This window comes from Carya illinoinensis, chromosome 10 (genome assembly GCF_018687715.1).
Source record: "Carya illinoinensis cultivar Pawnee chromosome 10, C.illinoinensisPawnee_v1, whole genome shotgun sequence".
NCBI classification, from domain to species: domain Eukaryota; kingdom Viridiplantae; phylum Streptophyta; class Magnoliopsida; order Fagales; family Juglandaceae; genus Carya; species Carya illinoinensis.
The window spans coordinates 7,029,799-7,057,670 of record NC_056761.1 but is presented as its reverse complement, the minus strand read 5'-3'; the positions used below and the strand labels follow the sequence as shown (position 1 = coordinate 7,057,670).

The window sequence follows — 27,872 nt, the reverse complement described above, 5'->3', positions numbered from 1 at the left end:
AATTTTTTTTAATACACAACCAATCATATCATTGGAGTGCACAAAAGAGTTCACAAAAGTGACTGTACATAGAATTTTTGTCTCCATTTGGGCACCTGTTCCCCAGTGGTGCTCCTAGGGCAATTGCAGACAGCATTTTTCTCTTCTCTCTACCCACAGCCAGCCATCACTGCGTCTTTGCCCTCCTCTACCTCTGCTTGTCCAGCCATTATCGGCTTTGTCTATAGGCGTTTTTTCCGGCAATAGCACAAAGATGTCTAGATGTACTGCTTACAAGCCTTCCTCGACCGCCACGCGTGTGTCTTACATGCGGCTTACAGTGCGTGTGAGCCTCATGCGCTGACATACCTTGAGGAGTCCTTTGCCGCCAACCGTGGCACCTTTGGGGTCATCAATTTCGGATCTCCCAAATTCGAGTGTTCTCTTCTTCCTTAGCATAGTGCGTGACCCACACTATGGTGGTGGCTGTTCTACTTCGATGTATTAGGTCATCTTCATGTTGCTATTTTCTTATGTTCCTATTTTTTCTAACCAACAATTTAGATGAAGTGGTCATGATAGTCTCTTCAGCAGAACCAAATCAGCAAAATACAACACACCCCTCTCATTTACCGCTTTTAGTCGTAAGTTTATAGTCTGTCTATTAGACTATGTTAAAATTGCTTTAAAGCGACTTCTCCTCGTAAAAATGGGTTGAAGTCAATCTTTAATAGCCCCCCCTTTTTTTTTTTGGTCTCTTTAGTTTTGTTTTGGTGTTGGTGTTGCTTTTGTTTACTCTATTAATGATTGTTGGGAACTCTCACTTACTGACTCTTTTATCTTTGTAACCGCTTAGTTTTAATCTATGCCATGATTAACTTGCTGAGAAAAATAAAGAGAGAAAAGAGCAGTGAAACGCACCGTTTCCGTGACTTTAATTCTTTTAAGGTTACGTTCGAGAGAAGCTCGAATGCTGAATCCCCTGCCAGCTTGTTTCTGCTCAGAAACCATGTGGGCGAGTGCGACGACGGTCTCTTTCCCGTGGCCATGTTACGCAAACACCGCACGTCCTACAAGCCGGAATTCTCTAACAAATTTCACCAACCGCAACTCCTTGAAGCTCAGAGCATCTCTTTTTGAATATCCCCTCGCAAGCAGAATCATGGTTAGAAGTAAAGTCATTTCTCTTCCCATTTTCTTTATGAAAATCTGATTTATTTATCATCTAGGTTATCTTCCCCAACTTGAAGAACTCTTTATTTTTTATTTATTTTTTTAGTTTGAGAAGTTACTATTATTCTAATTACTGTTTCGTTCGATTTCTTAGATTTTTGGTTTTGTAATTTTTATCTCTTTTTGGCTCGTCTTCTGTTAGAAATATAATTGATAACTTTCCTGGATTTCTATCATTTGGGTTTTGTTCAATCAGTCCTCAATTGCATGAATTCTTGGGTTTTGTTAACGTTTGAGAATTTGTTTTTCTGTTAGTGGCTCTGCTCTTTAAATAAATATTTATGGATAAAGTGGTCGATTTGGGTAAAAGAGAAGAGAACAATTAGGGGAGCAAAAAGAGAGATCGATGGGAGCTGCCGGCATGAGATAGTGGCTAGAATCATATTCTAGAAAATTCTGAACCTCTTTGATCTAGTTTTTTTTTTTTTTAATATAATAATTTCAGAATAGGAGATCAGTAAGATTTTTTGCTAGAATTGTTACAGTAAGAAGTAAAGCATGAATTCCAATTAGATCGTAGACTCACTCTCATGGCCTGAATATGGTCGGAAAGAGGACTTTTCATGTTAAAATCAAATCTGTTGGCGTTAACCAACTAAACACCATTTCAGATAAAAGAGGAAAAAAGATAAAATAAAATAAGCCAAATGGATTATGAATAGCAATAGTTTTGTTATACAAAAACTCACACAGTAGATTGCATAGAGCTAATTTATTTTGAAAGAGAGAAATATATTTTTTATTTAGGCATGAATATGCTGGTTTCTGTTCAGGGTTTATGCCTTTATGTAAGATGATCAAATATCCTCCTTGGCATATTTTTCAACAGGATTCTGAAGGCTTGAGTCAATAAATGGTGGAAAACTGCTAATTAATGACCTCTTTCCTATGGAAGTTTAAGAGAGAGTGATTGAGGAAAGATTACTAGAAAACCAGAGTATTTTTTGCTGAAGGTTTTGATAGATTGGAATTATTATTCAATTTTCTTTTGGTCATATAACATATGTACTACCATTTTGCATATGCAAAGAGTATTCTATTGCTCTTTTGAAAGGATACTTCTTCATTCATCACATATGAATCTCTGTGTAATATCCCATACTAACTAATAAGTGTAGGTGGTGTATGGGATCCCACATTATTTGGGAGGGAGAAGTTCTTTCTCTTTAGAATGATTCCAATAGGGCTTCAATTGTACCATTGACTAGTCCTTATGGAGTATGGCCTATATGTGGCTTGGGCCTTTCTTTAGGGCGTTACACACACACTATTTCTTTCTTAGGATTTACCATTTTGCCCTTTTTTCAGCTGGGTTTAAGTACTAGGTTTTGTTTTCTTGTCAAAGGATTTCAGCAATAATTTTCCTTTTTCTATTTCTTCTAAAAAAAATCATTTTCCATTACATAGGTTGGACAAGGTTGCCTTTTTTTTCTTCTTTTTTCTCAGTTTTGTCATGGATATTTTTTTTTTTCTTCTTGTTTTCTGTGAAATTTAAGATCCATTTGCTCTCCCATTCTTAGTAATTTCAACTCAATTTGGTAAAAATCCATACATTTCATAGTCCACGGAGACAAATGAGTGGGATAGGGAAAGAAAAAAAATTGAGGTCTCATATGTTCATTGGTTTTGGGAGAAGTTCTGATTTGCAATAGCAATGAGATCATCCAGTGAGACGACATGATTATAGCAATGGCATGATGTAGTGAGACAAAATGATCATTGCAACCATGTCATTTAGTGATACACCATGATCATGTTCACATTCATCTGGCTTGCTCTTCTTTCCTCTTTAAATAAAAAATTGTAAAGATGCCAATATCTGTCACTTCATGCTCAGTTGCAGCATCGTGCAAAAATTAATTGTCCAGTATTAATGGAGTTGGACAGGACCAAATAGGCAAAAATCACAACTTTAGGGTTGACATGCTCATTGCGCAGTGAACTTTCGGGGACCAAATGGACAACAAAACTTAACTTGGAGCGACCAAGATATAATTCAGCCTTCCTTTGATTACAAAGATGTATAATTTATGCGATATGTGAATTAATCCCTGACAGTGCTTTTACTACTGTTGGAGGCTTTTGTCAGACTTGTCTCGAACCCTTTATTCATGTGACTACCTTCTCACAAGTTCTAATTGTAATATATTACAATGCAGATTTGCCATATTCAGCGGACGAAAGTAGTTTGCAAAAGGAGTTTTCTAATTTCGGTCAGATAGCTGAAGGTAAATCGTCTTAGGAATTCAGTATATAAAATATATCTTTTATATTTTCTGCCGTTATTTGTTCAACTATGATACTGTATTTATCATTTCTGCAGTGAAGCTGGTTAAGAATGAAGCCACGAACAGGTCAAAAGGGTATGCATTTATTCAGTATACTTGTCAGGAAGATGCTATGCTAGCCCTAGAAAATATGGATTACAAGGTTCTACTTTGCCTCGGACTTGTTTTCAGGATTTATTGATCTCAAACTGATAAACATGAAATGAGACGTGCTCTATCACTCAAGAGACTCATGTTATCTTTTTATCAGAACTTTGATGGCAGGGTCATTTATGTAGAGCTGGCAAAGCCTGGGGGTGGCACCTTTGGACGATCCCCAATAACCTCTGGACCACCAAAGGTGCAGCGGTTGCAGGAACAAAATGAGGTGCCAGATTGCTGGTACTAATCAATTTGCTTTAGAATAAATCAAGGATATGGCGGAGGCGACGAAATAGAATGGAGTTACAATGTAGCATTAACACTCGAGTTGATTTATCCAATATGATCGAACACTAGGCATATTATAATTTACACCATTAATGGTTGTTCATTTCCCTGAATGGCTAAATGTCAATGTGGCAGCACCTATATTTGGGCTAAAAATGTCTCAATTCAGGCAACATTCAATTTTATTCTTCAGAAGAAACACTGTCAATCCTTTTGCTTTATATGTGTGTTGAGCTCATTTTGTGCTGAGAATTTCAGCACTTGTGTATATCTAGCAGAAGAGAATAGGTTTGGGTGTAGCCTGATTACTACTTATTTTTCCCACTGGAAATAGCTTTTTCTCTCAGCGTCGCCCACATCGCCCTATCCAGAAAAATTTTTCCTTAACTGGGGGGGAGGGGGGTTGGTGCTTTGGCTCCACCCACCTCCCCTCCTCGTTTGCCACGGCCTTTATTTCCGTTTACTTTTGTATTGTTTTTGTTTTTTTAGCTTTTTTTCGATAGCACCGTTCAACTTTGCCGATCTATTACTTTCCGGCGACCTAGGGCGAACACGCGCTCCTCATTTAGCTTCTCTCTCGATCCGGCATCGGATCTTCTAGATCCAACTAGTCTCCTCTCTCCAATTGTGGCGTGTGGCCTGCACGCGCCGCCACCGCCATTAACTCTCTTTGCTGGCGATTCGTTACAGTTCTTGGTTGCTATACTATGTTTCCGCTTTTCCTAACTAAGGATCTAGTGAAAATGGATGTGATATCTCCTTCTAGCCAGTCCAAACCAATATGTTATAGCACAATCTTTTGTACTGCGACTTCTAGCTGTAGTTTAATAGTCTGTTCATCAGACTATTTTAAAATCGTCACCAAGTAGTCTTCCCTTGTGGGAATTGGGTGAGAGACAATCTTTTGACTCCTATCACCTCCTTTGTTTTTTTTAACTTTTGTATTGTAATGTATGTTGGCTTTGGGACGACTGTAGGGGACTCCCACTCTATTGAACTTGTATCTTGTAACTGATAGTTTATCTATAAATATCCTATTTGTTGAGAAAAATAAATAAATAAATAAAAGAGAATAGGTTAGAATATCCTGTCAATCAGCGGTAGATTGTTTTGTTTGCTAATGAGTAATGGTTGTCTGTGGTTGGTCCAAAGTTGATGCACCTTATAATTTACTCGGAAAAGAAAAGAAACAGAAAAACAAAGACCTATGCTTTGTCCTGTGCTCTCCATTATCTAATGAATATCTATGGACTATCTAATGTTGGATTGTCTTTTCCCTCAACTTTGGACTTTTAAATCAGTATTTTTAGTTTTTATAATAGCCAATTCAAATCTTCCTAAATATATGATTGCTATACTGATGGTAACGCCAAAATGGCCCTTATGAATTGAGTTCTGAGATGATGAAGATGATGGTAATAGTCGTAACTTTTGCACTGCTTTCCCAAACATTAACAACGAGCTTGAAAAGGTGCACATTTTCTTGGATCATCAGCCTCAAAGTTTTCAATCTACTTTGTGGTGAAATTCAAGAGTATATTCATTTGTGACGTCCCATGTTTCTACGTAAATTCTTATAGGAATGCATAAGGTGTATAAAAAAAAGAGAGACAATTCCTTGTATTGAGTGTTAGGATATAGATTATCAGAGAAGTCACTTCATCTATCTTGTTTCATGGTGTTAAAAGTGTAGCAATCTATGTAAACCCCTGCCCAGATGATCTAGTGAGCAGAGACTACAAGAAAAACAATTCGAGGCTTAATATCCTGTTGAAATAACTCGGTAGCGCGCGAGGATGTATAGAAAAAGCAAGAGATTTGCACCTTACAAGTTGTGTGTAAATATACCACTTAATTAATCTATTACAATTATAAAAATAAAATAAAACACTTAGGGCATGTTCGGATGTTTAGAGTATTTTAAAATTGTGTGAATACTATTGAAATGATTTGAGTGAAAATGTTTTATTGAATTTTGAAAAAAGAGAAAAAATTTTAGAAGCAAAGTTATTTACCAAACATATGATCTTTTTATATTGGCTTATGTGGAAGTCTTTCACCTTGTTAATGCGTGATGTGTCGAAAAGCAGGCTTGGAAATAGTTGATCGGACAGATCTAGAACTCTTAATGAGGCTGTATGCTTGCTTGCCAAGTACAAGTGTTGTCGAAGGCACGAGACTGCTTCGACTGATACTTGAAAGCATTGTTTTAGCTCAAACTTGCAATGATCAAGGATAAGATTTCAAGCGGCACGACACATAATTTTCTATTCGACTTCTGCCAAGCATACGCGATAGCACATTTAGCAGCAGCAAATACAAGGTGTTTTTGGGAATTAACTACGAAACTTGCACTTTACTCATGAAATGATCTTCAGAGAGCGTATCAATAATTTCCAATACCTTTTTCAGTGGTTGTTGGAGTGAAAGAGTTCCACAGTGAGCGTGATGGAGTCTCCAGTTTCTTAATTTTCATGCCACCATCTAACTGTTATGAATGATAAGAGAAAAAATAGAGCAAAAATGAAATCAATAACATATAAACATAAGATTTATGTGGTTCCAAAACGTGCTTACGTCCAGTGTCCACAGAGCTGTATGCAAAAGATTTTATTCAGATGAAAGATTAAAGATACAATGCAGTCGTACATGAATTTAATACAATTAATAGGAAACCCTAATTACGGGTCCAACCCGTGTTTCATAGTTCAAACCTCTTTGAAAATCCACCAAAAGATCGTAATGAATTCTTGTCAGATCATATCATCAAATTGGGCTGCACACAAACAGAATTAGGCTCCAAGCAAACAAGCCCTAAACTAACCAAGAATTAGAGAGACCTCTCAATTACGTACACCCAACAATTTTGAAATGAGCAATTGAGCCATTGTTTTCTAGTGTGAAACCATCTTAATTAAAGGAACCTGGCCTGGTCAGTCTTACGCAAAACCGTACATTTCACACAAAGTTTCCACTTCTTGTAATTGTTGATGGTTGCCTACAAATATCGATCCCACCTCGAATTAAATTTTCTTGAATCTTGATGTGCGTAGCAGCTGGAAAAGCATAATGCATGCTTGGGAAACAAGTGAACCAGAATTCACAATGCTTACGAGGAAACATGTAGGGCATCATGGCTCTATCCACCATACATATATATAAATATATATATATATAGTTTGCATCCTGCATCGATCCACTTTCCTCTCACATCCTCAAGTAGGTGCAGCACTGTCTTTAAGCATGCCAGTCAAAGTTCATTAAGCACAATCATGTGGTCATCCTCTCAGCCCGTGCAAGTAGTGCGGTTTCATGTTCAGCTTCCACCACAGCATATTTTGCAACAAAACTTTAATTGGACCCAATGAGATCACAACTATATATTAATTTTTTTTAGCCAACTTTTTAAATTGATATCATTTTGCTTTAATCAAACATGAAGCCCAAAAATGCTCTGTATGTACATGACCATAGGAAAATTATGGCTGATCATCAATACTGTTCTTTTTTTTTTTTTTTTTTTATAATTATTTTAACTACAAAACATACATATATATTGTTATTAGAGTTTCTATAAATAATCACAAGGCTGCTCACTTCTTATATTGTGGAATCAAAGTCATGAGTACTTCTTATTGTTAATTAATTGGTTTAAGAATAATTTGCTGCCTCCTTGGTACTATTTCAATATTTGAGTTGACATTCTTCAATATTTCAAATGTGCTTTACACTTTGAAATTGTCCGTGTATACAAAGAAGGCAATTAGTGCATTAGCAGATGCCCTTGCTTCCTTTTGCACAATGGACAACATGGTAAGTTTTTCCTTCCTCTATGAATTACTTAAACACGATTGATATTTTTCTTTGGATCCTAACATATATTCCCACATTGCGTCATATCTCATTATTTTGATTGTAACTAGATTTTGTAAGACTTGCAATTTTTTATAAGATCAAGCCTCGGTCTGAAAATTGTAACCTTCTTATTTCTTTTTGTATGAGGTATTTTTTTGTCATAAGTGAAGACTAATAAATAAAATTGGATATTGCCTCTTCTTAAAATAAATAAATAAATAATCACAAGGCCTACTCTGATAATTTCATGGAATTGCATAAAACAAACATCACACCATAGGCGGGTTTCAACACCACGATCCTAGATATTAGCTAATACAGAAGGCCGCTGAGACGATCTCCCTAGCTAATTAGAACTGTATGGCAAAAAGAATGATATACGTATCTATTTCTATATCTATATGTACATATATATAAATATATATGTATATTCACTAGGCGATGACAATCTGTAGATGGGGCATGCAGTCGCTGGATTTGAGGCGATGGCGGCAAGTAGGGCAAGAAGAGTGAGAGAGGAGCCACTTATCAATGCATGCGACGTGAAACCGGTGGCTGCACTTTGGCAGCACCCTTATCTTCTCCCCGTCCGCGAAATCCACTAGGCAGATTGCACAACACGAAGCCGAAGATGGAGACCCTGAATTGGCGTAAGTCGAAGTTGGCAAAGCCACCATTTCTTTCTTCTTCAGCCCCGAGTTCAGTCTCCGAGAGGCTATCCACTGGACTGGCTCGGTCAAGGCACGATTTGCGCATTGAAACACGCACTGTAGCGTGGTGTTGAGGCCTAAAGCGCAAACAAAGGCGCACAGAATGACTGCAACAATGACCATAATGTTGAAATTCATGCCCGGTTCTTGAGGGTGAATATCGTGATCATCACAGCTCGTACTCATGGTGGGACTAAGGTTGGGGGCTTGAGTTCCAGCCATAGATCAGAGAGAGACAAGTGGGAGAGTTGGAGATTAAGAAATGGAGAAGGTGGAGGGAAAGCACACATTTGAGGATGGTAGAGTAGTGAGTGCTGAATGGGGAGTGGCAGTTAATATGTAATGGTGGAAGGAGTGGAATAATTGGGATGATCATGCTTACTGGATAATCCACTGATCACTGTCTTTCCCTTGCCTTTGATTACATATGCGCTTCAATGGAAGAGAAAAGTGTACGTCTTGCTCGTTGGATCTAGCTCTCAAGATGAGATTTTATGAATTCCTATTGGGTGGTGGTTCTTGATCATCGAGTTGCGGCCGACATGATGTTTTATTTTGGTGGAGAATTAAAGATGGGAGGGAGAGTGAGGCGTGGGGTTCAGTCACTCTCCTAGCTGAAACTTTCTTTAATACATAGCACAATCAGGGATATTTGATGATGGTCAGTCTCTCTAACTCTGTCCCATACATGTAATGCTTTTGGTCTTTGTTGCATAAAAATTGAAGGTACAAAACTTGGCCCATGATTAAACACACAACATTCGAAAGGCCCATTAATGGAGCTCTTTCGTTACCACTACTCTCCCGTTCAGTCTAAAGGAGTTTGGGCCTTAACAATTTAATCTCTTTCTTTCTTTTTGCTCTTTTTTTTTATTATTTTTTTGGGTCAAGTTGGTGTCTTTTATAGAACTATGGAAACTTATAATTTAAGCCCCTTATGAAATTTGGATTAAATTTTAAATTGAGTTTAATATCTAAATACTTAATTCTTAAATTATTAAACTCATCTCAACTTAAAAATTTTTTACATATGGGATCCACAATCTTTTTAAGTGAGTACTGCTACATTCACAAAATAATCTCACAAACTGACATGATTTTATCTGATTTGTTATATATACTTTATAATAAAAATAACTTTACAATCTGACGAACTACATCAAACCACATCAATTAGTGGGATTGCTTTTGTTAAATTCTTTTGTGACTAAAATATTTCCCTTTTTTCAATTCAACATCACATTACACGCGAGACCTAAAACTTTTTTCAACTTTTCATAAATTCATCTAAATACATTTAAATTCATTTTAAGTAGATCCCACAAAACTTACTCCACCATCTTAATCCACTACTATTAAAAAAAAAAAACTCAACTCATTTCAGTTCAATCAATATCCAAATGGGACCAGCTTAAAATTCACTTAGGAAATACTTTGCCTAGACCTGACCATATTCTTTGCTATTTTCCTATATTGGATTTTCAATTATGTTGGCTCACCAACTCTTAACCGGATGGAGACTCTTAATACCCAACCACACCCCCAATATTAATATAACAAGATATTAGTTAAAAGCTTGAATTTCAACCCTTGGACCTTTGGCTACTTCTTCTCCATGCTTATTCCATCCCGAAACTTGTCTACATCTACTATAATATTATCGACTAATTCTCAACTTATAAGATGTCGACGTGAGAGCTTTTTCTTCACCGGCCAAATCCTAGAAGAAATTTTTTTGGAAATTAATGAACTTATGACATATAGCTAGACCTTCTAGAGCTGGACTAGAACATGTTGAATTTAGTTGTCAGCTGAGTTGCTGCAGCTTTGAACACCATGAATTTCATAGGAACTGAAACTCCAATGTTTTGCGTCAGCTTCAAGACGAATGATTCTACTTGGTTTTACCTGATATCTGAAGCCAAACCCGAACTAGCGAGCTTGGTTCATTAAAACAGTTCATGAAGAATATATCTTGTACTTTAATCTCATATATATATACTAATATTCCACCATCACTACATTTTCTGTTGTAATTTTGAGATTTTTGTATAAGAAATTGCTCGTAAGAAAGTATTTCTTGAACCCAGACTCAGGTCAGCACCCCTTGATCTGCTGTGACATATACACTAGCAGGAACATCCATATCTGTCTGAATCTCAACACGGTTATCAGAAACATTCCTTAAGGCATGGTTGGGGAACTGGCTTCCAGCAGCACTAAACGAATACTGCACATTCCTAATAAGGTTAGGAAATAGAAGAACATGATTAAAGTCGACAACCCACGAGTTTCCTTTCCCATTCACAGACCCCCTTGCAACTGTGGACTTTATGTTCATCCCTCTCACATTGTTCCTATCAACCACAACTTGTTCGATATCTTTGAAAGGTCCATTGGTTTGATCCAACTGAACAATTTCAACTCCTTTATCGAACCCACAAAACATGTTATCAACAATATTGACCGCATTTGCAACCCCGTTTATTGATTTTAGGAGAATGTATGCATCTCCAAGGAAAAAGGTATTAGAGATGTGTAGCTGTACAGGGTCTTCAGCAACTATACCAGTGTAGTCCAAGTAGGAATTCACGATTCGGGTTTGTGTCAAACCGGGCAGTTTCAGATAAATCCCTGTGCCACCAAAACCAGTGGCCTTATTGTAGCAGTGCACCCCAGAAAGTATGTTGGCTTGACCGGAAACCATTATTCCTATTGCAGCTGAAAAAATGACCACATCAGTGACAGCATTATCGTTGCCCATTAGACTTATTGCAGTTCCTGAGAAATTCCTTTCACCATGATCACCACCAGCAGTGATGTGTTGACCAAGGAAGGAGTTCCGTATGTAGGTTTCATGGCCACCACGCACCAAAATCCCATTGGTTGTGAAGTGGGTAATGTAACAGTTGTCTATGCTTGTCCTGAGGGAGTTTATGACAGCAGCGCCTCCTCCCCTGTAGTTTGAATCCAACATGAGGTCTCTAAGGGTTATGTATTCATAACTGTAAGGTGATGATGAAGACAATTGCTGAGAATCTTTGGATCTTTCTCTCTTTTCTTCCATATTGCTAGTCGATGAATCCGACAAGTCAATCAGATACCCATCAGTTGGAAAATCTTCCGAGGCACGCAGTGTTCCTCCATGTATCTGTTTCATCAAAATATGCCAGGTTTACAAATTACACATCTTAAAAGTGTATGTATAGCAAAATTGACTTTAAATCATGCTATCCATATCATGTAGAGCTAAGGATTCCTAGGTGTCCTAAAAAGTGCAATCACTTTTCAGGATTTCTCTTCATGGCACCATAAAACTTCCACATTGTTGATCTAATGCAGATACCATTAGCTTTATCATTACAAAAGAAAAGTCTTTTACTTTTCAGAAAAACCATGGAGTAATATTCTCCTTTAGATTAAAGGAAAGCATTTCCGAAAGGCTGCCGTAAGGAGAATTTGCTTGCTCACGGCATAGAGCTTTGATTAGAACCTAAAGAAGTCAATTCATTTCCCAAAAGTCAAGTATTCTGAGTCATGTTAGACCAACTGTTTTAGACGTTATCAATTTGCTAACACACCTGTGACCACAAGAACATGAAGACCTCTATATCAGCAAGGTACTTGGTCTGGCCACAGTGGCCTATGATATCGTGCCATGTGGAGTCGGCCACTTTTGTACAGTTAGGTGGTATAGGTGAATAATTATGTTTCAAACGAGAAAAGTAGAAAACAATGCTTTAATGCTTAAGACAGATGAAGTAACCCAGACATATATCTTGTGAGAATACCTGGAGGTTCCCCACACCGGTGGCTGGCAATCGGAGTGGTCGGCTAATCAGGTAATTCCCGCCTTCAAGATTAATCTGTGCTCCCCCAAGGTTTTGTATTCCCTCTATCAATGGCCCTGCACTTGGACCTTGGACTGCATCTGATATTGCTCTGAGGAGTGCTTCTGTGCTGTCTTCTCTGCCTGTTGGGTCTGCCCCGTACGACGTCACATGATACACACGTGGACTTGATGCAGCCTACATCAACCATCAACATGATCATCAGTAACATGTATGAAGAGTGACTAATATTGGCCAAGACTATGAAATAGTTGGCCAAGAACAAACTATAGGAACCAACAAATTACCAAAATTTTCTTAAGAGGTTAAGAGAACAAGAAGTATGGGTACCGGTGGTTGCTGAGCGTAGCCAGGAGAAGGCGAGATTGATGGTGGAAGAGAAACTGAATCATGCCGGACAGAGGAGGATCTCAAGGATTGCATTTTGCGTATTTGGTCACGATAGTGATCACCGGAAAACCGGCCCACCGGAGAATGCTCTCCGTTAACTTGAATTACAATGAAACTAGCCAACCCCATTAGCATGGAGAATATCAGAGCTTTCCCTGCCACGGTTGCTTCCATGATCTCTCTCCCCTACGTTAAAGACATGTTGGTGAGAGCATCCCATATATATGTGACTGACAGGCAAAGAAAGGGAGAGACTTGGGGGACATGGAAAGAGAAGCTAGGGACTATCTAAGATGTGATAGGAAATTTATGCATATTATAAGATCACACACATAACACCGGCGCTATTCATCTTGATGTACCAATATTTTTAAAAGAGCTTTCCTTCCTCGTTTCTCCATATCACACGTCACACTTCTTTTAATTTTTATTTTATTCTTTTTAAATTAATTAATTTCTTCTACTTTTCATCTATACATCATAGTATATTTGATAAGAGAAAAAATTAAAAAAAAAAAATTATGTGTGGTATATGGTAGGAAGATAATGAGTATAATTTTTCTTTTTAAAATAATACTAATTTGAGACAACCGTTTTGAAAAAAGTAAGTCTTCTGGATAGAATTTCATTTTAAAAAAAAAAAAAGTGAATCCTACTAAAACACTAAATAATTTTTTTCTGATAAAGTCATGTTTTTCTTTGCACGTTCGGAATTTATACAAATTATTATTTTATTGATTGTCTTGGTAATATTGAGATCAGGTGGGAAATGGGAATTGCCTCAAGCTTTTGAATCTTTCTTTTCTCTTGACATGAAAGCGAGCAGTTACCAACTTCTTACTTTAGGGACCCTAACAGGTTTGACGTTGTGGAAAAGGTATTTCTACAAAGGAAGGCATGCAAACGATATAATTCAAGAATATATAACGTATAAGGGCTCCATCATGTAACTTAATCATGTAGGCCACCCAAATCATGAGTTTAGGAGGTTAGTTGCTAGGTGTGGTGACATCACTGACATGTCTTATAAATTAAGCATTCTTGATAAAATATGTATAGTTCCTATGATTTCGAGTGGACCAATTGAATGAAAAAACTGAGATTGGTTTGTAGTCTGGTGAGGAAATCATGACCCACAGAAATTAGGGACATGCTCTTTTTCCTATTTCCTTTTTTATTTTATTTTCAGTTTATAATTGCAATAAAAGGAAGCAAAGAGGATGATCAAATCATGGTACATAATTTGAGAACAAGGTTCAAATGTGAGAGGATAAAAAATGCCGAAATATCTCTTACGATCTATTATATATGTCAAGTATTATAATTATAAAGAGATCTCCTAAAAGTAAACTCATAAAATGACATGATTTTATATAATATAATGGATCTACTTTTTAATAAAAATAATTTTAAAATCTAATATTAAATCACTTTAAATTTATTTTTTTAAGATTTCTGGACGGTTAAATAATATTTTTCTTGAATTACATAGTTGAATTTTCACACTATTCTATTGGGAATGATCAGTGGTGAAACTGTTTTAACTTTCACTTTCAAGATTTTTTAGTGCTGAATGTGATCATCTAGGACAGTAGGAAGTACTGAAAGTGGTTGAGGTAGTTTGGTGGTAACGACTGGACATGTTTGGTTCAGAGGTCGACATGTGATGCCGATGATCTTTGGATATATATAATCCTTTTTCTTGTATCTGATTCTGACAGCAGGCACTTTGCAGGCAAAACATGCACAGGCAATACTGCTTGGCCATTTTTCAACTGAACGGCAAGCAATTGCCCACTTTGTTCAACCAAAACCTACTTAATCCATGTCATTTACATGAATATCATCGAAATCATGCATGTACGGAGAAAATTAGGTATTCGCGTGCATGGCTCAAAGGTGACTTCTATTAGTAATTAGTATGATACCCATGAGCCGCATATTTGGAATTAGCGGTACTGAAATGCCATGACAAGAAAGATTAATGCAAGGACCGCGATGATACATCCATGCGCAATGCGTGGATAGACAGCTTTAATTTAGCCCATCTCGAACATTGTTGTGCGTAAGGCAACATTTAAGTTATAATTTTGATTTTAGTAATTCTACGTATAATCGTAAAATATATGAACGTCACGTAATTGTTTTGAAAAAAAAGTATAATCTACTATTAAAAAAATAATTTTTCATGTGGATCTCATGTTTTATTCACTTTTTTCAAATCGATTACACGATAATTATACAATTTACAGTTATAAATATATTTTCTCTTTTGATTTGTGGGTAACAAACTCGGGAATAAGATCTCAATTGGAAAAACTCTTTTGGCACCGCATCATGTTCACTTAGTTGGCAAAATAAAAATTTTGAAATATTTTATTCACTAAAGAATTATACAAAAAGTAAACTAACATGCTAATATAGCTTGATGGAGTAAGTCAGATTATAAATTTATTTTTATTATAAAGTAGATCTAACGAATCATATGAAATCACATCAGTTTATAAATTTATTCTTATGTAATAATCTATTTGTTTCTGTAGCACTTCTGTTTTATTATTGCTGAGGTGAATTTTTTTGTAGGTTGTTGTGTTGCTGGTCGATCGGGTTATTGATCATGGCCCTGATGAAAATTCATAGGTTCTGATATATAGTCAAGTCAGAAACACAAGAAGTCTAGCCAAATGGTTATTATGGGTATCACCAACTGTCACCATTCATTTTTCACCATACTGTATAAGGGAAAATTATGTTCGATCTTATTTCGCAGACAAGCATGTTGTGTGTGATAATTAGAGCCACGACAAGATCACAACACTAAAGGCTCATGATATATGTTTTATCTTAGGTCTTACGTAAGGTATTAGTGTGGAGTACTACTCATTGACGAAAATGAGAAGAGAAAGATAAAGAATTTAGTTTTTATGCTCGTGGCTTGCCTTTATTGTCCACTTATGCTGTTGGGGTAGATTGCTTGAATTTGCTACAAATTGGAGATGGATAAAGAGAGAGGAAACAAAAGCTTCTTTGCCTGTTGGTAGCATTAACTACGTACACTTGGCTAGCTGACCTTCCTCATAAATGTTTTCTTACAAGAGAATGGTTTTTTCTCTTCAAAAATTTTATGTACAGTCATTTTGACATAATTTTTATATATTTTATTAATGTGATTGGCTAAATCATTTTTTTAATATAAAATATTACTTTAGTCAATTACATAAGTGAAATATACAAATAATACACATATGATGTAAGTGGTAGAAATTATTTTCTTACATTTAAGATCTGTGCATATGGTTAGTAGGCCAACAATATAGAGTACCTATTATAATGAGCATATAATATACATGAAGAATCCATTAAATGCATAAGCTGGCCCAATTTGATTGCCTGCCCTGCTTGAAAATACTATTTTTTAAAATATTAAAATTTAAATAAATTTTAAAAAATTTAATATCTTGTTAGCTACTTAGGCTAGTTTGGCAAAAAATTATGTAATACTTCTGTCTATATGATTTTCCTCATTGGAAACCCACCTTTTTCTTTGTGTAATCAATGCACTTTAATACCTCTTCAATGAGATATCCTAAATGTTTATGGACATTTATTAAGTTTCAAATTTGGTGGGTGAATCGTGAAGGAATTGCATTATTCTAGGCTTGAGTCATGTTAGATGTACTCATATAAACGGTGCACAAATTCTGCATATTTCATCTAAAAAAGAGGAGTCTATCATTAAAAATTAATTTTTTTTATATATATTCTATATTTATTCACTTTTTTAAAATAAGTGTACGGGACTTACACATCTTAAAATTATATATATCATTTCTTATCCGGATTACCATATTGATTGCATGAGCCATTAAAGTTCACATAAAATATAGAAGTGGTAGCCACATCAAGCAATATCAGTACTGATGTGGGTTTCTTACCATGAAATCTTTTTACTAAACCTTTTTTTTATATATAAAATATGAATGTTCTAATGTCTCAAGATATATTAAAAGATTTTATCCTTATTTTTACCAAACAATTTCTTGGAACCAAATTGGGAAAGATGATAGAGGGCGTTGAACTACCTCTCCACCAATATTTTAACAAAAATGCCTTTGAATTTTATATTGTGTCACCAATCTAAACAAGTTATTGTATTACAAAACAGCTCTGTTTGCCATCCATACAAAATTAATCAAATCGAACTATCTTACGGATGATAATATAGTGAGCGAGTTTATATTTTTTTTTAAAAAAATAATTTATACAAGTCTCAAATAAACAAACCACATTCAAGTCTTTATAAAAAAGTGGACTACACCTAAAAAAAGGTATAAAAAAGCTATTCTTTATTAGCATGACTCAATTTTATTTAAAGCTTGTACCTATTCATTACCCTTTTAAACATTATCACTATCCAACAATAACCGAAGGAGAAGAAAGTACAACCACAAAAATATTGTAATGGTCAATTACGAATAATATTTTTAAATTAGTAGGTTTTTAACTGCTCTGCACAGAACTACTTGATTTCTAGAATTTTCATTTCTTGGCAAAAAAAAATGTGTGGAATTCAATGTGAGACTATAAATATCAATTTTTCTGTTGAAGTTTTTGTAATTTAATAAGATAAGGTTGAAGTAATCCTTGGGGATTGATTTGAGATGTGCACAAATTGTATGATATGTGATGTGCCATTTGCATGAACTTAAGGCAATAGTTTTTTACGTGACTCCATCCTTGCCAATCTATACAGTGGAACTGAATAGAAAGTGAGATGATATTTGCACGGATAAAAGCACTTAAGCCTTGTCCGTGCATTTTCCAGTGCTTTTATCCGTGCGCGTAGGCTGCACCAGTGCTCTCAAACAAATCCAATTGGTACTTCCATGGATTGAATGACTTAAAATGGACTTCGTCACAATCCCATTATGTATGAGCCAACTACCTTTTGATTCGTGTATCACACGGATGGTTAAGAATCATGACAAAATATAAGATGGAGAATGACATTTCTGAACAAAAAATACATTTGATACAGCAAACAGAATCATTTATATGCATCCAAGTTCATTACAAAACATCAACCAAGGGAAGATCTCCTTACAGTGACTACAGGTCCGGCATTCAGAGGGAGGAGGCTCCAATAAGAACCCTGATTGTCAATACAACAACTATGCCATTTAATTCTGTAAGAACCCACTGGAAAACCAGAAATATCAAGCATGCAACTTGCAAATCCTTGGCCTCTCTCATTTGGTTCAAAATGCACAAATGCATAAGCCCCGTCCTCGTTGTCATCACGCCTCCTGCGCTTGCTATTATTGATCTTTTTGGTGCTTATATTTTTCACATGATGCAGTAACATTTCGTTGATTTCTACAATGTCATCAGTTTCCCAAGCCGGGGAACCCTGCAACATCTGCTCCTTGTTTTCTTCATTTGGCCTGGGCTCCGCAAAGGATACCCTACTATAAAGCATGCAGTATAACTTGGTCACCTGAGCTGGGAGATCCAGCGGCAAGTTAATCAATTGAAGACAAAGGTTCAACGACAGGTGGAAGCCTGACAATACATATATTCCATCTGGGTTTCTAGTGTCTGAATTGCAGGCAAAGAGCTCCGACCCAATGCAATTCCTGAATTCATGGCAAATTTAAAATCGAAATGAAGTAAAAATACCACAACCCACCACCCAAAAAAAATCAAACTTTGGCAAATGAATAAAAAACTGAGTCCTTTCCTCGTATTCCTAAAATTCAAGCAATCATAAAAGGAAGAGCTGCCTCGATGTTGACACTGTTCAACAATACAACTATTTTCTGGCCATAAAAGAACAGCAATGCTAGTGCAAACAGTAGCCATAAGATGCACGCAGACAGGTAAGAAACAATAAATTAAGTAACCTCGTGCTGACCTGTAAGTCTATTTATTATTAAATTTACCTCATTCAGATCTTAAAATTTAATCTGAGGTCTCATCCTTTGGCATACAAAAATCACCAAGGTTGCAGCTTGTGTCATCTATCCATGCTCTAGAGATGATAATATACTAGTAACTAGGTTGTTTCAAAAGAAAAAAGGTTGTAGGTCCTTTAACACCACATACAAAATAATTCAATAAGATATTTCCAATCAATATATGCTGTAAAAGAAATCTATTTCTCAGCACCGGAAACTCCTTAGCATACCTTACTTTAAAGAAGTATCTGGGAGTTTGGTACGGAATATGTATCCATTTCATGATAATGCTCCACAAAAGTTGTAAACCACCCTTGGCAACTTGAGATAAAATATGCTCGTTATTCTCTTCATTTACCTCTTGCAAACCAATTATCCCATAAACAGCATAACTACAGATGGAAAGAATATCCTTTTCTTCACATCCAACCTTCAAAATTTTATTTCTACACTGCAAGTCAAAACACATCTTAAGCTGTCCACTGACATCAAAAAGCTGACAGAGATTTCTACTTATCTCATGGTCTACATGCCACAAACGCCCAACTAAATTTTGTTTTAGCGTCACACGTAAAGAGTTTTCCAAGTTTCCCAGACCACAAGATGTAAGACCATCGGTGGGAAGACCTGGAACAAAAAAAATGAAACCGGTACTAAAGGCCAAAAGCGAACAACTTAGTGCAAGTGATGAAATGACTTTTGAACTCTTGCTGTCCATACCAATGAAAGATGTGGCAATTAGATCAAATTCCTGTGCTAGCTTCTTGAACCGCAAAGAGACCTGAATAACTTCAGGCAAAGATTTCAGGCACTCAACCAATACACTCCTCTTAACCTTCACATTATTGCTAATGTTGTCCAGGTTAAACGGAATGGTTCTTAGAATTCTTAGTATATCTACCAAGGCTCTTAAAAGTTTAGCTCTTACATGCAGAAACCATCTCTGGAAACAAAATTCTTGACCTGTTCTGACAGCAGCTTCTAATGTTTTACCAGAAGAGCTGATGCCCTCATAAGCCCCAACAAACTCCTCACAGTAATTAGGCTCCTTATTATTTCCCGCAGTATCTCTTCTGACTTCACTTAAATCAAAACTGGCTGGAAATTCATTCTTCTTTAACCAATCAGCTAAAGTAGACCCCTGTATTGGTAAAACCAGTAGATGGAGTTTCCTCTCAGAATTAGCTAATTGAAATATTGATGTTAACCAGCAGTAGCAAATATCAGACTGAACTTTTGTTATTAAATGCTGAAATATGAAAGCAGATGTGAACCAGTCTCCCTGGCATGCTGCATATGTCCCAGCTTTGTAAGCAGGCCAGTAATACCCATCTTTCAGCATCTTACTTGCAGACTCTAGCGTAATAGTCTCTTTTTCAACCAAGTAACTATTAATAGAGTCTCTATTATGACTGCAAGATTCCTCACTTCCTTTCACCAAGCAACCCCAAAAGATTCGATGGTGGAGTAACAGGGAGTAGATTGTACACGAATAACAATCAAATGAGCTGCACTTACACACAACTTCAACCAGAAGCTTCACTCGTTCAAACACTATGACAGAAAGAGCACGAGCTTCATTGAGATTTTCAAGATAGGCAACCACAAACCTGTATACGATATGTAAAAGTTTTGACTTAATGACTGTTCTCTTTTTTCTTTTGGAGTCCATCTCGTGAAATAGTATATCTGATTGCCTTTTAGCCATGACGTGGTCATGCACATTTGCAACATATTCAGTAAACAAAGATATTTTATCTAGCACCAGAACACCCAGATCTGTATATTCTCGAACCAAAAGAACAAGAAGGTTGAGCAGACTATGAACTCCTTGAAACACTGGGGAGTCAATTTGGCAAAGATCCAATAATTGCTTTACCAGCAATGTAATCTGATCTATGATCAATAATATTACCCTCGATGGCAGAGGAGAGGAACCAAACAAACCAGATTCCATTTCCCTTACTCCCCTAAGCTTGATTGATATATCTACCAGAACCTGGATAAATAAGAAGTTCTTCGACATAATTGGAGATTGGGAGGAATCTTCAGCAATGATTAACAGCTTTGTGATTTCAGGCATGTCCAAACAGGGCATATGAGATGGCATATATGAAAGGATCTGCATATTGGCTAACATCAATAAACATAGGGTAAATTTTAACAATATTCAATCACAAGTTCTTCTACATTGCTCAGAAATGACCTTATGTGAAATCTTTAGAGCTTCATGTTGCATGAATGTCGGAACTTCAGGCTCATTTAGAGTGCTCAATAAAGCTTTGATTAGATCTGCATTCACAGGAAAATGGCATGGTCTTTTTATGAAAATGAAATGCAGGCATCTTAACACTGCTGCTTTAATACGCATAGTTTTTTCTCGTGTAAGAAATGAGAAAAGCGTGTCCACCTGCATCATGATGTAAATGATATAATTAACTACCAATATGGCCACAACTCATCAAATAAAACGTCATGATCTCTGACCACTTTTCAGTATAGACAAGCAAGTGTTACTGTCATCCATTTAATCCCACCATACTTCACTTCCAAATTTTTAAATGTGTTGCTAGTTACAATCTCATATTGAGAATTTTACCTATCAAAAAAAAAAAAAAATCTCATATTTAGAATTTTATTCACAGCACAGATTAATCTATAAGCATTCTGCCATTAAGAGCTGAACTAGGTGGACAAGGGGGGTGGTGTACTAAAGAAGCTAGAGGAGTCGATGGAGTGGGGTTGTGGAATCATATCAGAAAAGGTTAGACGGTCTTTCTTCAGCACACCCGCTTTCAATTGGGGGATGGAACCAGGATTAAATTCTGGCAAGATATTTGGTGCGGTGATACGATTTTACAAGAGTTATATCCTTCTCTTTTTCAAATTGCCAGCATCAAAGCCTCAGTGGCAGATGTTATGGGAATATCGGGTGGGCAATTTCATTGGAATATCAATTTTAGTAAGGTTGCGTAAGATTGGGAGATGGACAGTTTTGTGAATTTTTACAGTCTCTTGTACTCTGTGAAGCCAAGCAATTTACAAGAAGACAGGTTGTGGTGGGTCCCTCACCGGAAAGTAATGATCTCAGTTCGCTCCTTCTATAATGCTCTCTCTCAAGATCCCAACTATCGTTTCCCTTGGAAAAGGATATGGAGACATAAGGTGCCACTCAAGGCAGCTTTCTTTGTGTGGACAGCCGCTTTGGGTAAGATCCTCACAACTAATAATTTGGGGAAAAGGAGAATTATCATAGCAGATTGGTGCTGTATGTGTAAGGAAGGGGGCGAGTCAGTAGATTATCTTTTGCTGCATTGTGAGATTGCACTGGCTTTGTGGGATGTGGTGCTTAGTAGAGTAGAGTAGAGTTGGGTTGGGTCATGCCGGGGACCGTGGTGGCAGTCTTGGCCTGCTGGCCCAACATAGGAGGTATGTCCTAGATATCAGCAGTTTGGAGGATCATCCCACTATGCATCATGTGGTGTTTATAACAAGAGCGGAACGTGAGGACATTTGAAGACAATGAGCGATTGCTAGAGGAGCTGTTGGCTTTATTTTTTAGTACGCTTTGTAATTGGCCCATAGCTGTTGATTTCAATGGAATGGTCCGTCATGATTTTCTTGTCTCTCTTGCGCCCGCTTAAAAGGGGCTGTTTCTTGTATATACTGGGCTAGGCCTATTCTTTGAGTAATAAAGTTTTGTTTACCTATAAAAATTAAAAAATTAGGCGGACAAGATATGTATATGTACGGATTTACATAGGCACAGTTAGCAAACTTATAATGAATATTATGTCATTTAATCTTCTTTTATTATCTTGTGTAATCGATAGTCTAATATTAATATACTTATTTTTCAGTTTTAAGAACAGGCAGGAAAGCAGATCTCTGCACATATGCCTCCTGCCTCTTTAACAACAAAGAAAATTTTGATGGGAAAGGACACCTGTTCAGAAATAAGAATGGTTGATTTGGAAGCAAGCTTGGTGAGTGAAACTAGCAACGTGACCAAAAAATCCTCTTCAGAAGAGTACGACACCAACTTTAGACCTGTCTGTGACAAAAAAATGTCAGTGTCATTCTTAACTGTATAAATTAATGATATATTTGACCAAACAGACAAACTGTAGCCAAAACAAGAGAAAGATCAAATTGCTTATGGTCAGTGAACGCAAATCTTTGCTCAAAAGAAAAGAAAAAAAAAATACTTACTCTACAAGCAAAGATTTCAATTTGAGTAGTCAAGCCTTTACTGACATCACAAAACACAGCTACATTTTTTGTCAATAATTAGAATAATTCAGAAAGATGAGTATCATTTCACAAAGATATCTATCATGATGGGGCAGTTAAATACATCTACCAACATCGCACTATTGTTGCATGATATCACCTTACCACATGTTACTTGGATTGACTCTTACAATGCACCTTTCCCATCCCCAGCTTTTTTTTATCCAAGAGGAAAAAAAAGGGCAATTGCATCCAGAATGGAACTAAATTTATAGCTTCACATAGATTTACATGTGTTTATATCTAATTGAAACTAAATCAGAAGAGGTCCAGTACCTTGTAAGCTCTATTTGCAACTGAATAGGAGCACCCAATCTTTGCAAAAACCCGTGCCCCAGCTAACCTTACCGCAGACGATGTTTCTGATGAAGTCGCCATACGAACCAGCATCTCCAATACAATACAAGAAAAATCATCTGATAACTCAGAAAAGCATCCAGCAGCAAACAATGAAGCTTTTACCTGCAGAAACCAAATTGAATGTTTCCAGATCACTTCCAGGGACCTTCGTGCAGATGATCAATTGAGGTAAGGAACTAAGTATTTTCTAAAAAGAGTGGACCAAGAACAAGGGGTCAAAAGGCAGGTGAATAATATGCCCCTGAAAGTCTGGCTCCATGAGACCTAAAACCACAAGTCCAAGGAGCTAAGTAAGTCCACAGTCAGTGCTGATCTGTAAATGAAGTCTTTTGACCTCAGTATAAGCCAAAGTTTGCAATTTTTTCTTTAAAACATTCCATAGAAAGGCTTGAAGTCCTCCATATCAATTTCCAGATAGCTTCTACGGCTTCAGAGTTCATACATTTGTGGTAATCTTTTGTGAGAAACTAACTCAACTTTTGGCCTTTGCATTCATTAGAATAAAAGCAACGGGGTGCATAAACTCTCATATGAATAAACGAGTGATTATAAAGTTGACTCTTATATGAATAAGCTTAAAATCTTATTTATTGTAAGGTTCTTATTAATAATGAGAAAATAAAATTGAGTTGCAGAAACAAGGCCGATGAAACTACCATGAATTTTAACAGGACACAGAAAAACTGATCTTACCTCCAAAGAATCAGACGAAACTAGACTAGAGAGTATCAAGTATCGTATATGGGCACTGTTATTTGCAAAGTCAGCCCAACAACCAAAGAGAGCTAAAGCCAATGCCCTCAACTCAGCATCCCCAGTATCAAAAACAACCTTTACTCTCCTCAACAATTCTATGCGGTTGTGAGCTGTGGCCATCGACAAAATCCCTTTGTTTTCTTTAATTTTCTTCTTCTTGCCACGATGCCTGTACTCTGCTAAGAAAATCCTAACAATGGCCAGTTTGATGTGCTTGCCACCCAACCTAAATGCATCAGCAAGCCGTAATAGGATGGTATTGGCAAAAAGCCTATCCTCCCCAGGCACTAAGCCAAATATCTTATACACAGCCATAGTTGGTTCGGGTTCTCTACTCCAATGCTCAAGTCTTGACCCAGTCCGCAATATAGCATCAACACAAAGACCTGTATTGGAAAAAAAAAATCTTATTTCTAATAACAAAAAAAAAAAAAAAAAAAAAACCAAAATAAAGCCATTTGAGTTTGATTTCTCTCAATTCTTCATAGTGAATCAAACTCACATTTTGCACTAGTTTAAATAATCAAATTATTATCCATGAAAATAAGTATAAAGAGGTAGAAGTAAAAGAAAAAAGAGCCGTAACTAGGGTTTTTTGAACGTAGGGCCTTCTCCAGCTCAATGCTCCATTCCATGGCACTGGCAGCAGGATTCCTCTCCATCACCGCTCACCCCAGGTTACTTTTACCACCTGAATTTAGCACCTTACCCAGCTAAATTGGTACCGAGGTTTGCTACACAGCCGCCCCTGTTCACAGCACTCACCGCACACTTTGCTGTGCTGGTTTTTTTATTTTTTATTTTTTCTCTCCTGGTTCTAACTTAAATGTGCGTTTCTCCTCTCTCCTCGAGTCTCTGTGCGTTTCTCTCAAAACAGTCCCGATGAGCGGCGGAACCCACAACCGCCCAATATTTTATAAGCCAAAGCAAAAGGCAAAAAGGAAAAATGCTTTACTCTTTCCTCTGACAAAAACCCAAGTATCCCTTGCTCTCCTCGAGTCTCTTCCACCTAATTCGCTTTCTTTTTCATACTATTAGTGCTGCTAGCTACTTTTGGTTCTTTGCATTTGAAAACCGTGCAGGAGCTCTTTGTGGCCGGCTCTCTTGCTCTTATCCTATTTCTCCTAGTCGCTAAGCTCATTTCCATGGCTACGGCTACCGAGGCTGGCCTTCGCGACTCACAGTTGAAATCGAGCGGAGATCATGGCAAAGAAATTATTATGAAGGAGACCATTCGGGAAAGGATTGAAAGTTTCGGTTTCCCAAAGTGAGACGAAGGTCCATGAATTCTTTGCAATTGAGAACTCTCCTTTACAAGGGTTGTGCTTGCCCAGAGTGAAGACAAGGAGGTGAGTTTGGATAGTGATGAAAATGATTGGGAGGGGATTGCAAGGAGTGAAATCGAGAAGCCCGTCGTTATCGTGCACTTGAGGTGAGAGAGGGAGAGCAGATCGGGGAGGGAGGGAGGGAGGGAACTAAAAATGAAACCGTGAGCTGTAAAAAAAACCGGGTTGGTTTTCGTTCTGCGGTGCGCCTTTATTAAACCGGCTGCAGGGAAGATTTACTCATCAGTGCAATATGACAGTTTTTCTCGAGTATAATAATATAAAACTTCAATTGATTTCCTTCTCTAATTTATGGATGGATTCTCTTATGACTTTAGTAGAATCTCAATATTATTTTATACTGATCAAGTTCTATAAGCGCTTCTAAAAGGGAAAAAGACAAAAATAAAAAACTCCTAAAAAATATAACAACGTATCAGTAGCTTGCATTTTTATGGGAAATTCCAGCAAACACTTGGTGCCATAATCAAAAGAAGGCACTGCTAAGTTTAGAAGTCATCGCCTATAATGAATGAAATTAACACGGTATTGATCAGGATGAAACTAATGGAAAAAAAATCCAAAAATTATAGAAGTCTGATGAAAAATGCAAGAAGTTACAAGCAATAATCATCTAGTGTGAGGGCAAACGGTGAGAAGCAAAGCGGCTGTCAAAGAACTTTGAAACACAGAATAGCGCAAGAGCGAGAACTGCGGAAGCATAAATATGGTACCAAGTTCATTAATACAAACCATATGTGATATGTAAATCATTGAAAACTGCCTTCTTTTTAGTCCATCAATATAACATGAGGATTTATTTGTACATATATATCAGTGGCAACGTGATAGTTTTCTCAAAGTATGATAACATAAAAGGTCAGTTGATCTCCTCCTCTAATTTAGGGACGGATTCTCATAGGATTATAGTAGCATCTCAATATTATTTTGTACTTGATCAAGTTTTTTAAGCGCTTGTAAAATGGGAAAAAATAAAAATAAAAAACTCTTAAAAAACATAACAACGTATCACTAGCTTGCATTTCTAATTTTGTATGAGAAACTTCATCAAACACTTGGTGTCATAATCAAATAAGGCATTGCTATGCTTAGAAGTCATCACCCATAAGGAATGAAATTAACGCGATACAGACCAGGATGAAGTTAATGGTTAAAAAAAAAACCAAAATTCCTATGCAGTGAGAGGGCGAATGGCAAGCGGTTGTGAAAGAACTTCGGGATACAGAATGGCACCAGAACAAGAACTGGGGGAGCATAAATATGGTTAATTTATGGGAATTAATTGGATTCTATCGTCACTGGGCTAAACATGTGGACTTGTATTAACTGGGCTCTTGTCGTTGGGCCGCATAATTGAAATCATCAGCTAATGGGCTCGTGACACAAGGGAATGAGTACACTGAATAAACTGATAATATTTATTTTGTATAAAATAATAGATATTTTTATCATTTCACCTGATGTTGATAAATAAAATCATTAAGATATGTCATAATTTACACTAAATGGGTACCATCCATTTCACTTGAAAATGGAAAGGATCTGACGATCCCATATGTAAATGTTGTAAATTCATGAATGTAATAAAATATATTCTATGTATTTGATGGATGACCATTAGAATTCTTACCCATTCATATATTCCTATTTCACATATTCATATATCCTCTTTATTTATATATTGTCATTCCTTAAGTTCAAGTATCTATTTAATATCTTGAAATCTCATATGCTTATAAAATGGAGTTTTGAGATGCATTTGTGGTAGATACACAACAAAAAAATTGAGAGAAATAATATTGAGTTCCTAAAGAATTAGTTTCATATACAAATACAACATGAGTATTTATATGTATATAAATCAGTGGCAACATGACAGTTTTCCCCAAGTATGATAACATAATAGGTCAGTTGATCTACTACTCTAATTTAGGGACGGATTCTCCTAGGCCTATAGTAGGATCTGAATACTATTTTGTACTGGATCAAGTTTTTAAAGTTTTTGTAAAAAGGTGGAAAACAAAAATAAAAAACATAACAATGTATCACTAGCTTTCATTTCTATGAGAAACTTTATCAAACACTTGCAGCAAAGTCTGTATTTGAACTAAACATAATAGAAGTTTTTTGCTTATTCTTAATATGACATAATAGAAGTTTTTTGCTTATTCATAATCTGACAAAAAGAACATTCATACTTCCACAAGATGTGTTCTACATAATACCACTCTTCTTGTTTAGCTCTACAAAAAATGACACAATCATCACCACATAAAAAATGGTTAATGCTCATACCACCCCTTGAAGCTGCCACTCTCTTAATGGAACCATTCCTCTCAGCTTGTAGAAATAGAGAACTTAGCCTCTCAGCACAAAGAAATAGATATGGAAACAAGGGATCACCATATCTTAAGCCTCTTGAAGG

General features: G+C 36.5%; 4 protein-coding genes and 1 long non-coding RNA gene across 7 annotated transcripts; 1 reads left to right on the top strand and 4 right to left on the bottom strand.

Moving 5' to 3' along the window:
• The first annotated feature begins 934 nt into the window (after window positions 1-934).
• Window positions 935-4,150, top strand: LOC122279350 (glycine-rich RNA-binding protein 4, mitochondrial). Its single transcript, XM_043089960.1, has 4 exons — window positions 935-1,151; window positions 3,372-3,440; window positions 3,536-3,642; window positions 3,751-4,150. Exons 1-4 carry the CDS (start codon window positions 950-952, stop codon window positions 3,886-3,888), a joined length of 516 nt encoding a protein of 171 aa, XP_042945894.1. The 5' UTR covers window positions 935-949; the 3' UTR covers window positions 3,889-4,150.
• A 1,678-nt stretch (window positions 4,151-5,828) lies between these two features.
• On the bottom strand, window positions 5,829-7,258 carry LOC122279352. Of its 2 annotated transcripts, XR_006229588.1 has the most exons (3): window positions 6,644-7,258; window positions 6,333-6,417; window positions 5,829-6,207 (listed from the first exon to the last, which is right to left on the bottom strand). It is a non-coding gene; the product is annotated as an uncharacterized LOC122279352 (long non-coding RNA). The 2 variants fall into 2 exon arrangements; XR_006229589.1 differs by having other exon boundaries at window positions 6,333-7,258.
• A 733-nt stretch (window positions 7,259-7,991) lies between these two features.
• Window positions 7,992-9,147, bottom strand: LOC122279351 (RING-H2 finger protein ATL74-like). Its single transcript, XM_043089961.1, has one exon. It carries the CDS (start codon window positions 8,714-8,716, stop codon window positions 8,219-8,221), a length of 498 nt encoding a protein of 165 aa, XP_042945895.1. The 5' UTR covers window positions 8,717-9,147; the 3' UTR covers window positions 7,992-8,218.
• A 1,322-nt stretch (window positions 9,148-10,469) lies between these two features.
• LOC122279349 (polygalacturonase QRT3-like) lies at window positions 10,470-13,004 on the bottom strand. Its single transcript, XM_043089958.1, has 3 exons — window positions 12,676-13,004; window positions 12,286-12,522; window positions 10,470-11,645 (listed from the first exon to the last, which is right to left on the bottom strand). The coding sequence occupies exons 1-3, from the start codon at window positions 12,907-12,909 to the stop codon at window positions 10,587-10,589; spliced, it is 1,530 nt and encodes a 509-aa protein (XP_042945892.1). The 5' UTR covers window positions 12,910-13,004; the 3' UTR covers window positions 10,470-10,586.
• Window positions 13,005-17,744: 4,740 nt separating this feature from the next.
• LOC122279164 lies at window positions 17,745-25,666 on the bottom strand. Of its 2 annotated transcripts, none has more exons than XM_043089552.1 (7): window positions 24,688-25,619; window positions 24,039-24,487; window positions 23,262-23,447; window positions 22,639-22,746; window positions 20,899-21,102; window positions 18,923-20,814; window positions 17,745-18,371 (listed from the first exon to the last, which is right to left on the bottom strand). In XM_043089552.1, exons 1-7 carry the CDS (start codon window positions 24,761-24,763, stop codon window positions 17,816-17,818), a joined length of 3,471 nt encoding a protein of 1,156 aa, XP_042945486.1. In that variant the 5' UTR covers window positions 24,764-25,619; the 3' UTR covers window positions 17,745-17,815. The 2 variants fall into 2 exon arrangements, with proteins under 2 accessions (XP_042945486.1, XP_042945487.1); XM_043089553.1 differs by having other exon boundaries at window positions 18,179-18,371; window positions 18,928-20,814; window positions 24,688-25,666.
• Window positions 25,667-27,872: the final 2,206 nt, after the last annotated feature.

Coding starts and splice junctions, on each gene's coding strand:
- LOC122279350 (XM_043089960.1), top strand. CDS start 950: ATGCTGAATCCCCTGCCAGCTTGTTTCTGCTCAGAAACCATGTGGGCG. Junction 1,152..3,371: donor AAGCAGAATCATGGTTAGAA/GTAAAGTCATTT, acceptor ATTACAATGCAG/ATTTGCCATATTCAGCGGAC. Junction 3,643..3,750: donor TAGAAAATATGGATTACAAG/GTTCTACTTTGC, acceptor TCTTTTTATCAG/AACTTTGATGGCAGGGTCAT.
- LOC122279351 (XM_043089961.1), bottom strand. CDS start 8,716: ATGGCTGGAACTCAAGCCCCCAACCTTAGTCCCACCATGAGTACGAGC.
- LOC122279349 (XM_043089958.1), bottom strand. CDS start 12,909: ATGGAAGCAACCGTGGCAGGGAAAGCTCTGATATTCTCCATGCTAATG. Junction 12,523..12,675: donor GCTACGCTCAGCAACCACCG/GTACCCATACTT, acceptor TGGTTGATGTAG/GCTGCATCAAGTCCACGTGT. Junction 11,646..12,285: donor CCGGTGTGGGGAACCTCCAG/GTATTCTCACAA, acceptor TTGATGAAACAG/ATACATGGAGGAACACTGCG.
- LOC122279164 (XM_043089552.1), bottom strand. CDS start 24,763: ATGGAGAGGAATCCTGCTGCCAGTGCCATGGAATGGAGCATTGAGCTG. Junction 24,488..24,687: donor CCTACGTTCAAAAAACCCTA/GTTACGGCTCTT, acceptor TTTCCAATACAG/GTCTTTGTGTTGATGCTATA. Junction 18,372..18,922: donor AGATACTTCTTTAAAGTAAG/GTATGCTAAGGA, acceptor CCATGAATTCAG/GAATTGCATTGGGTCGGAGC.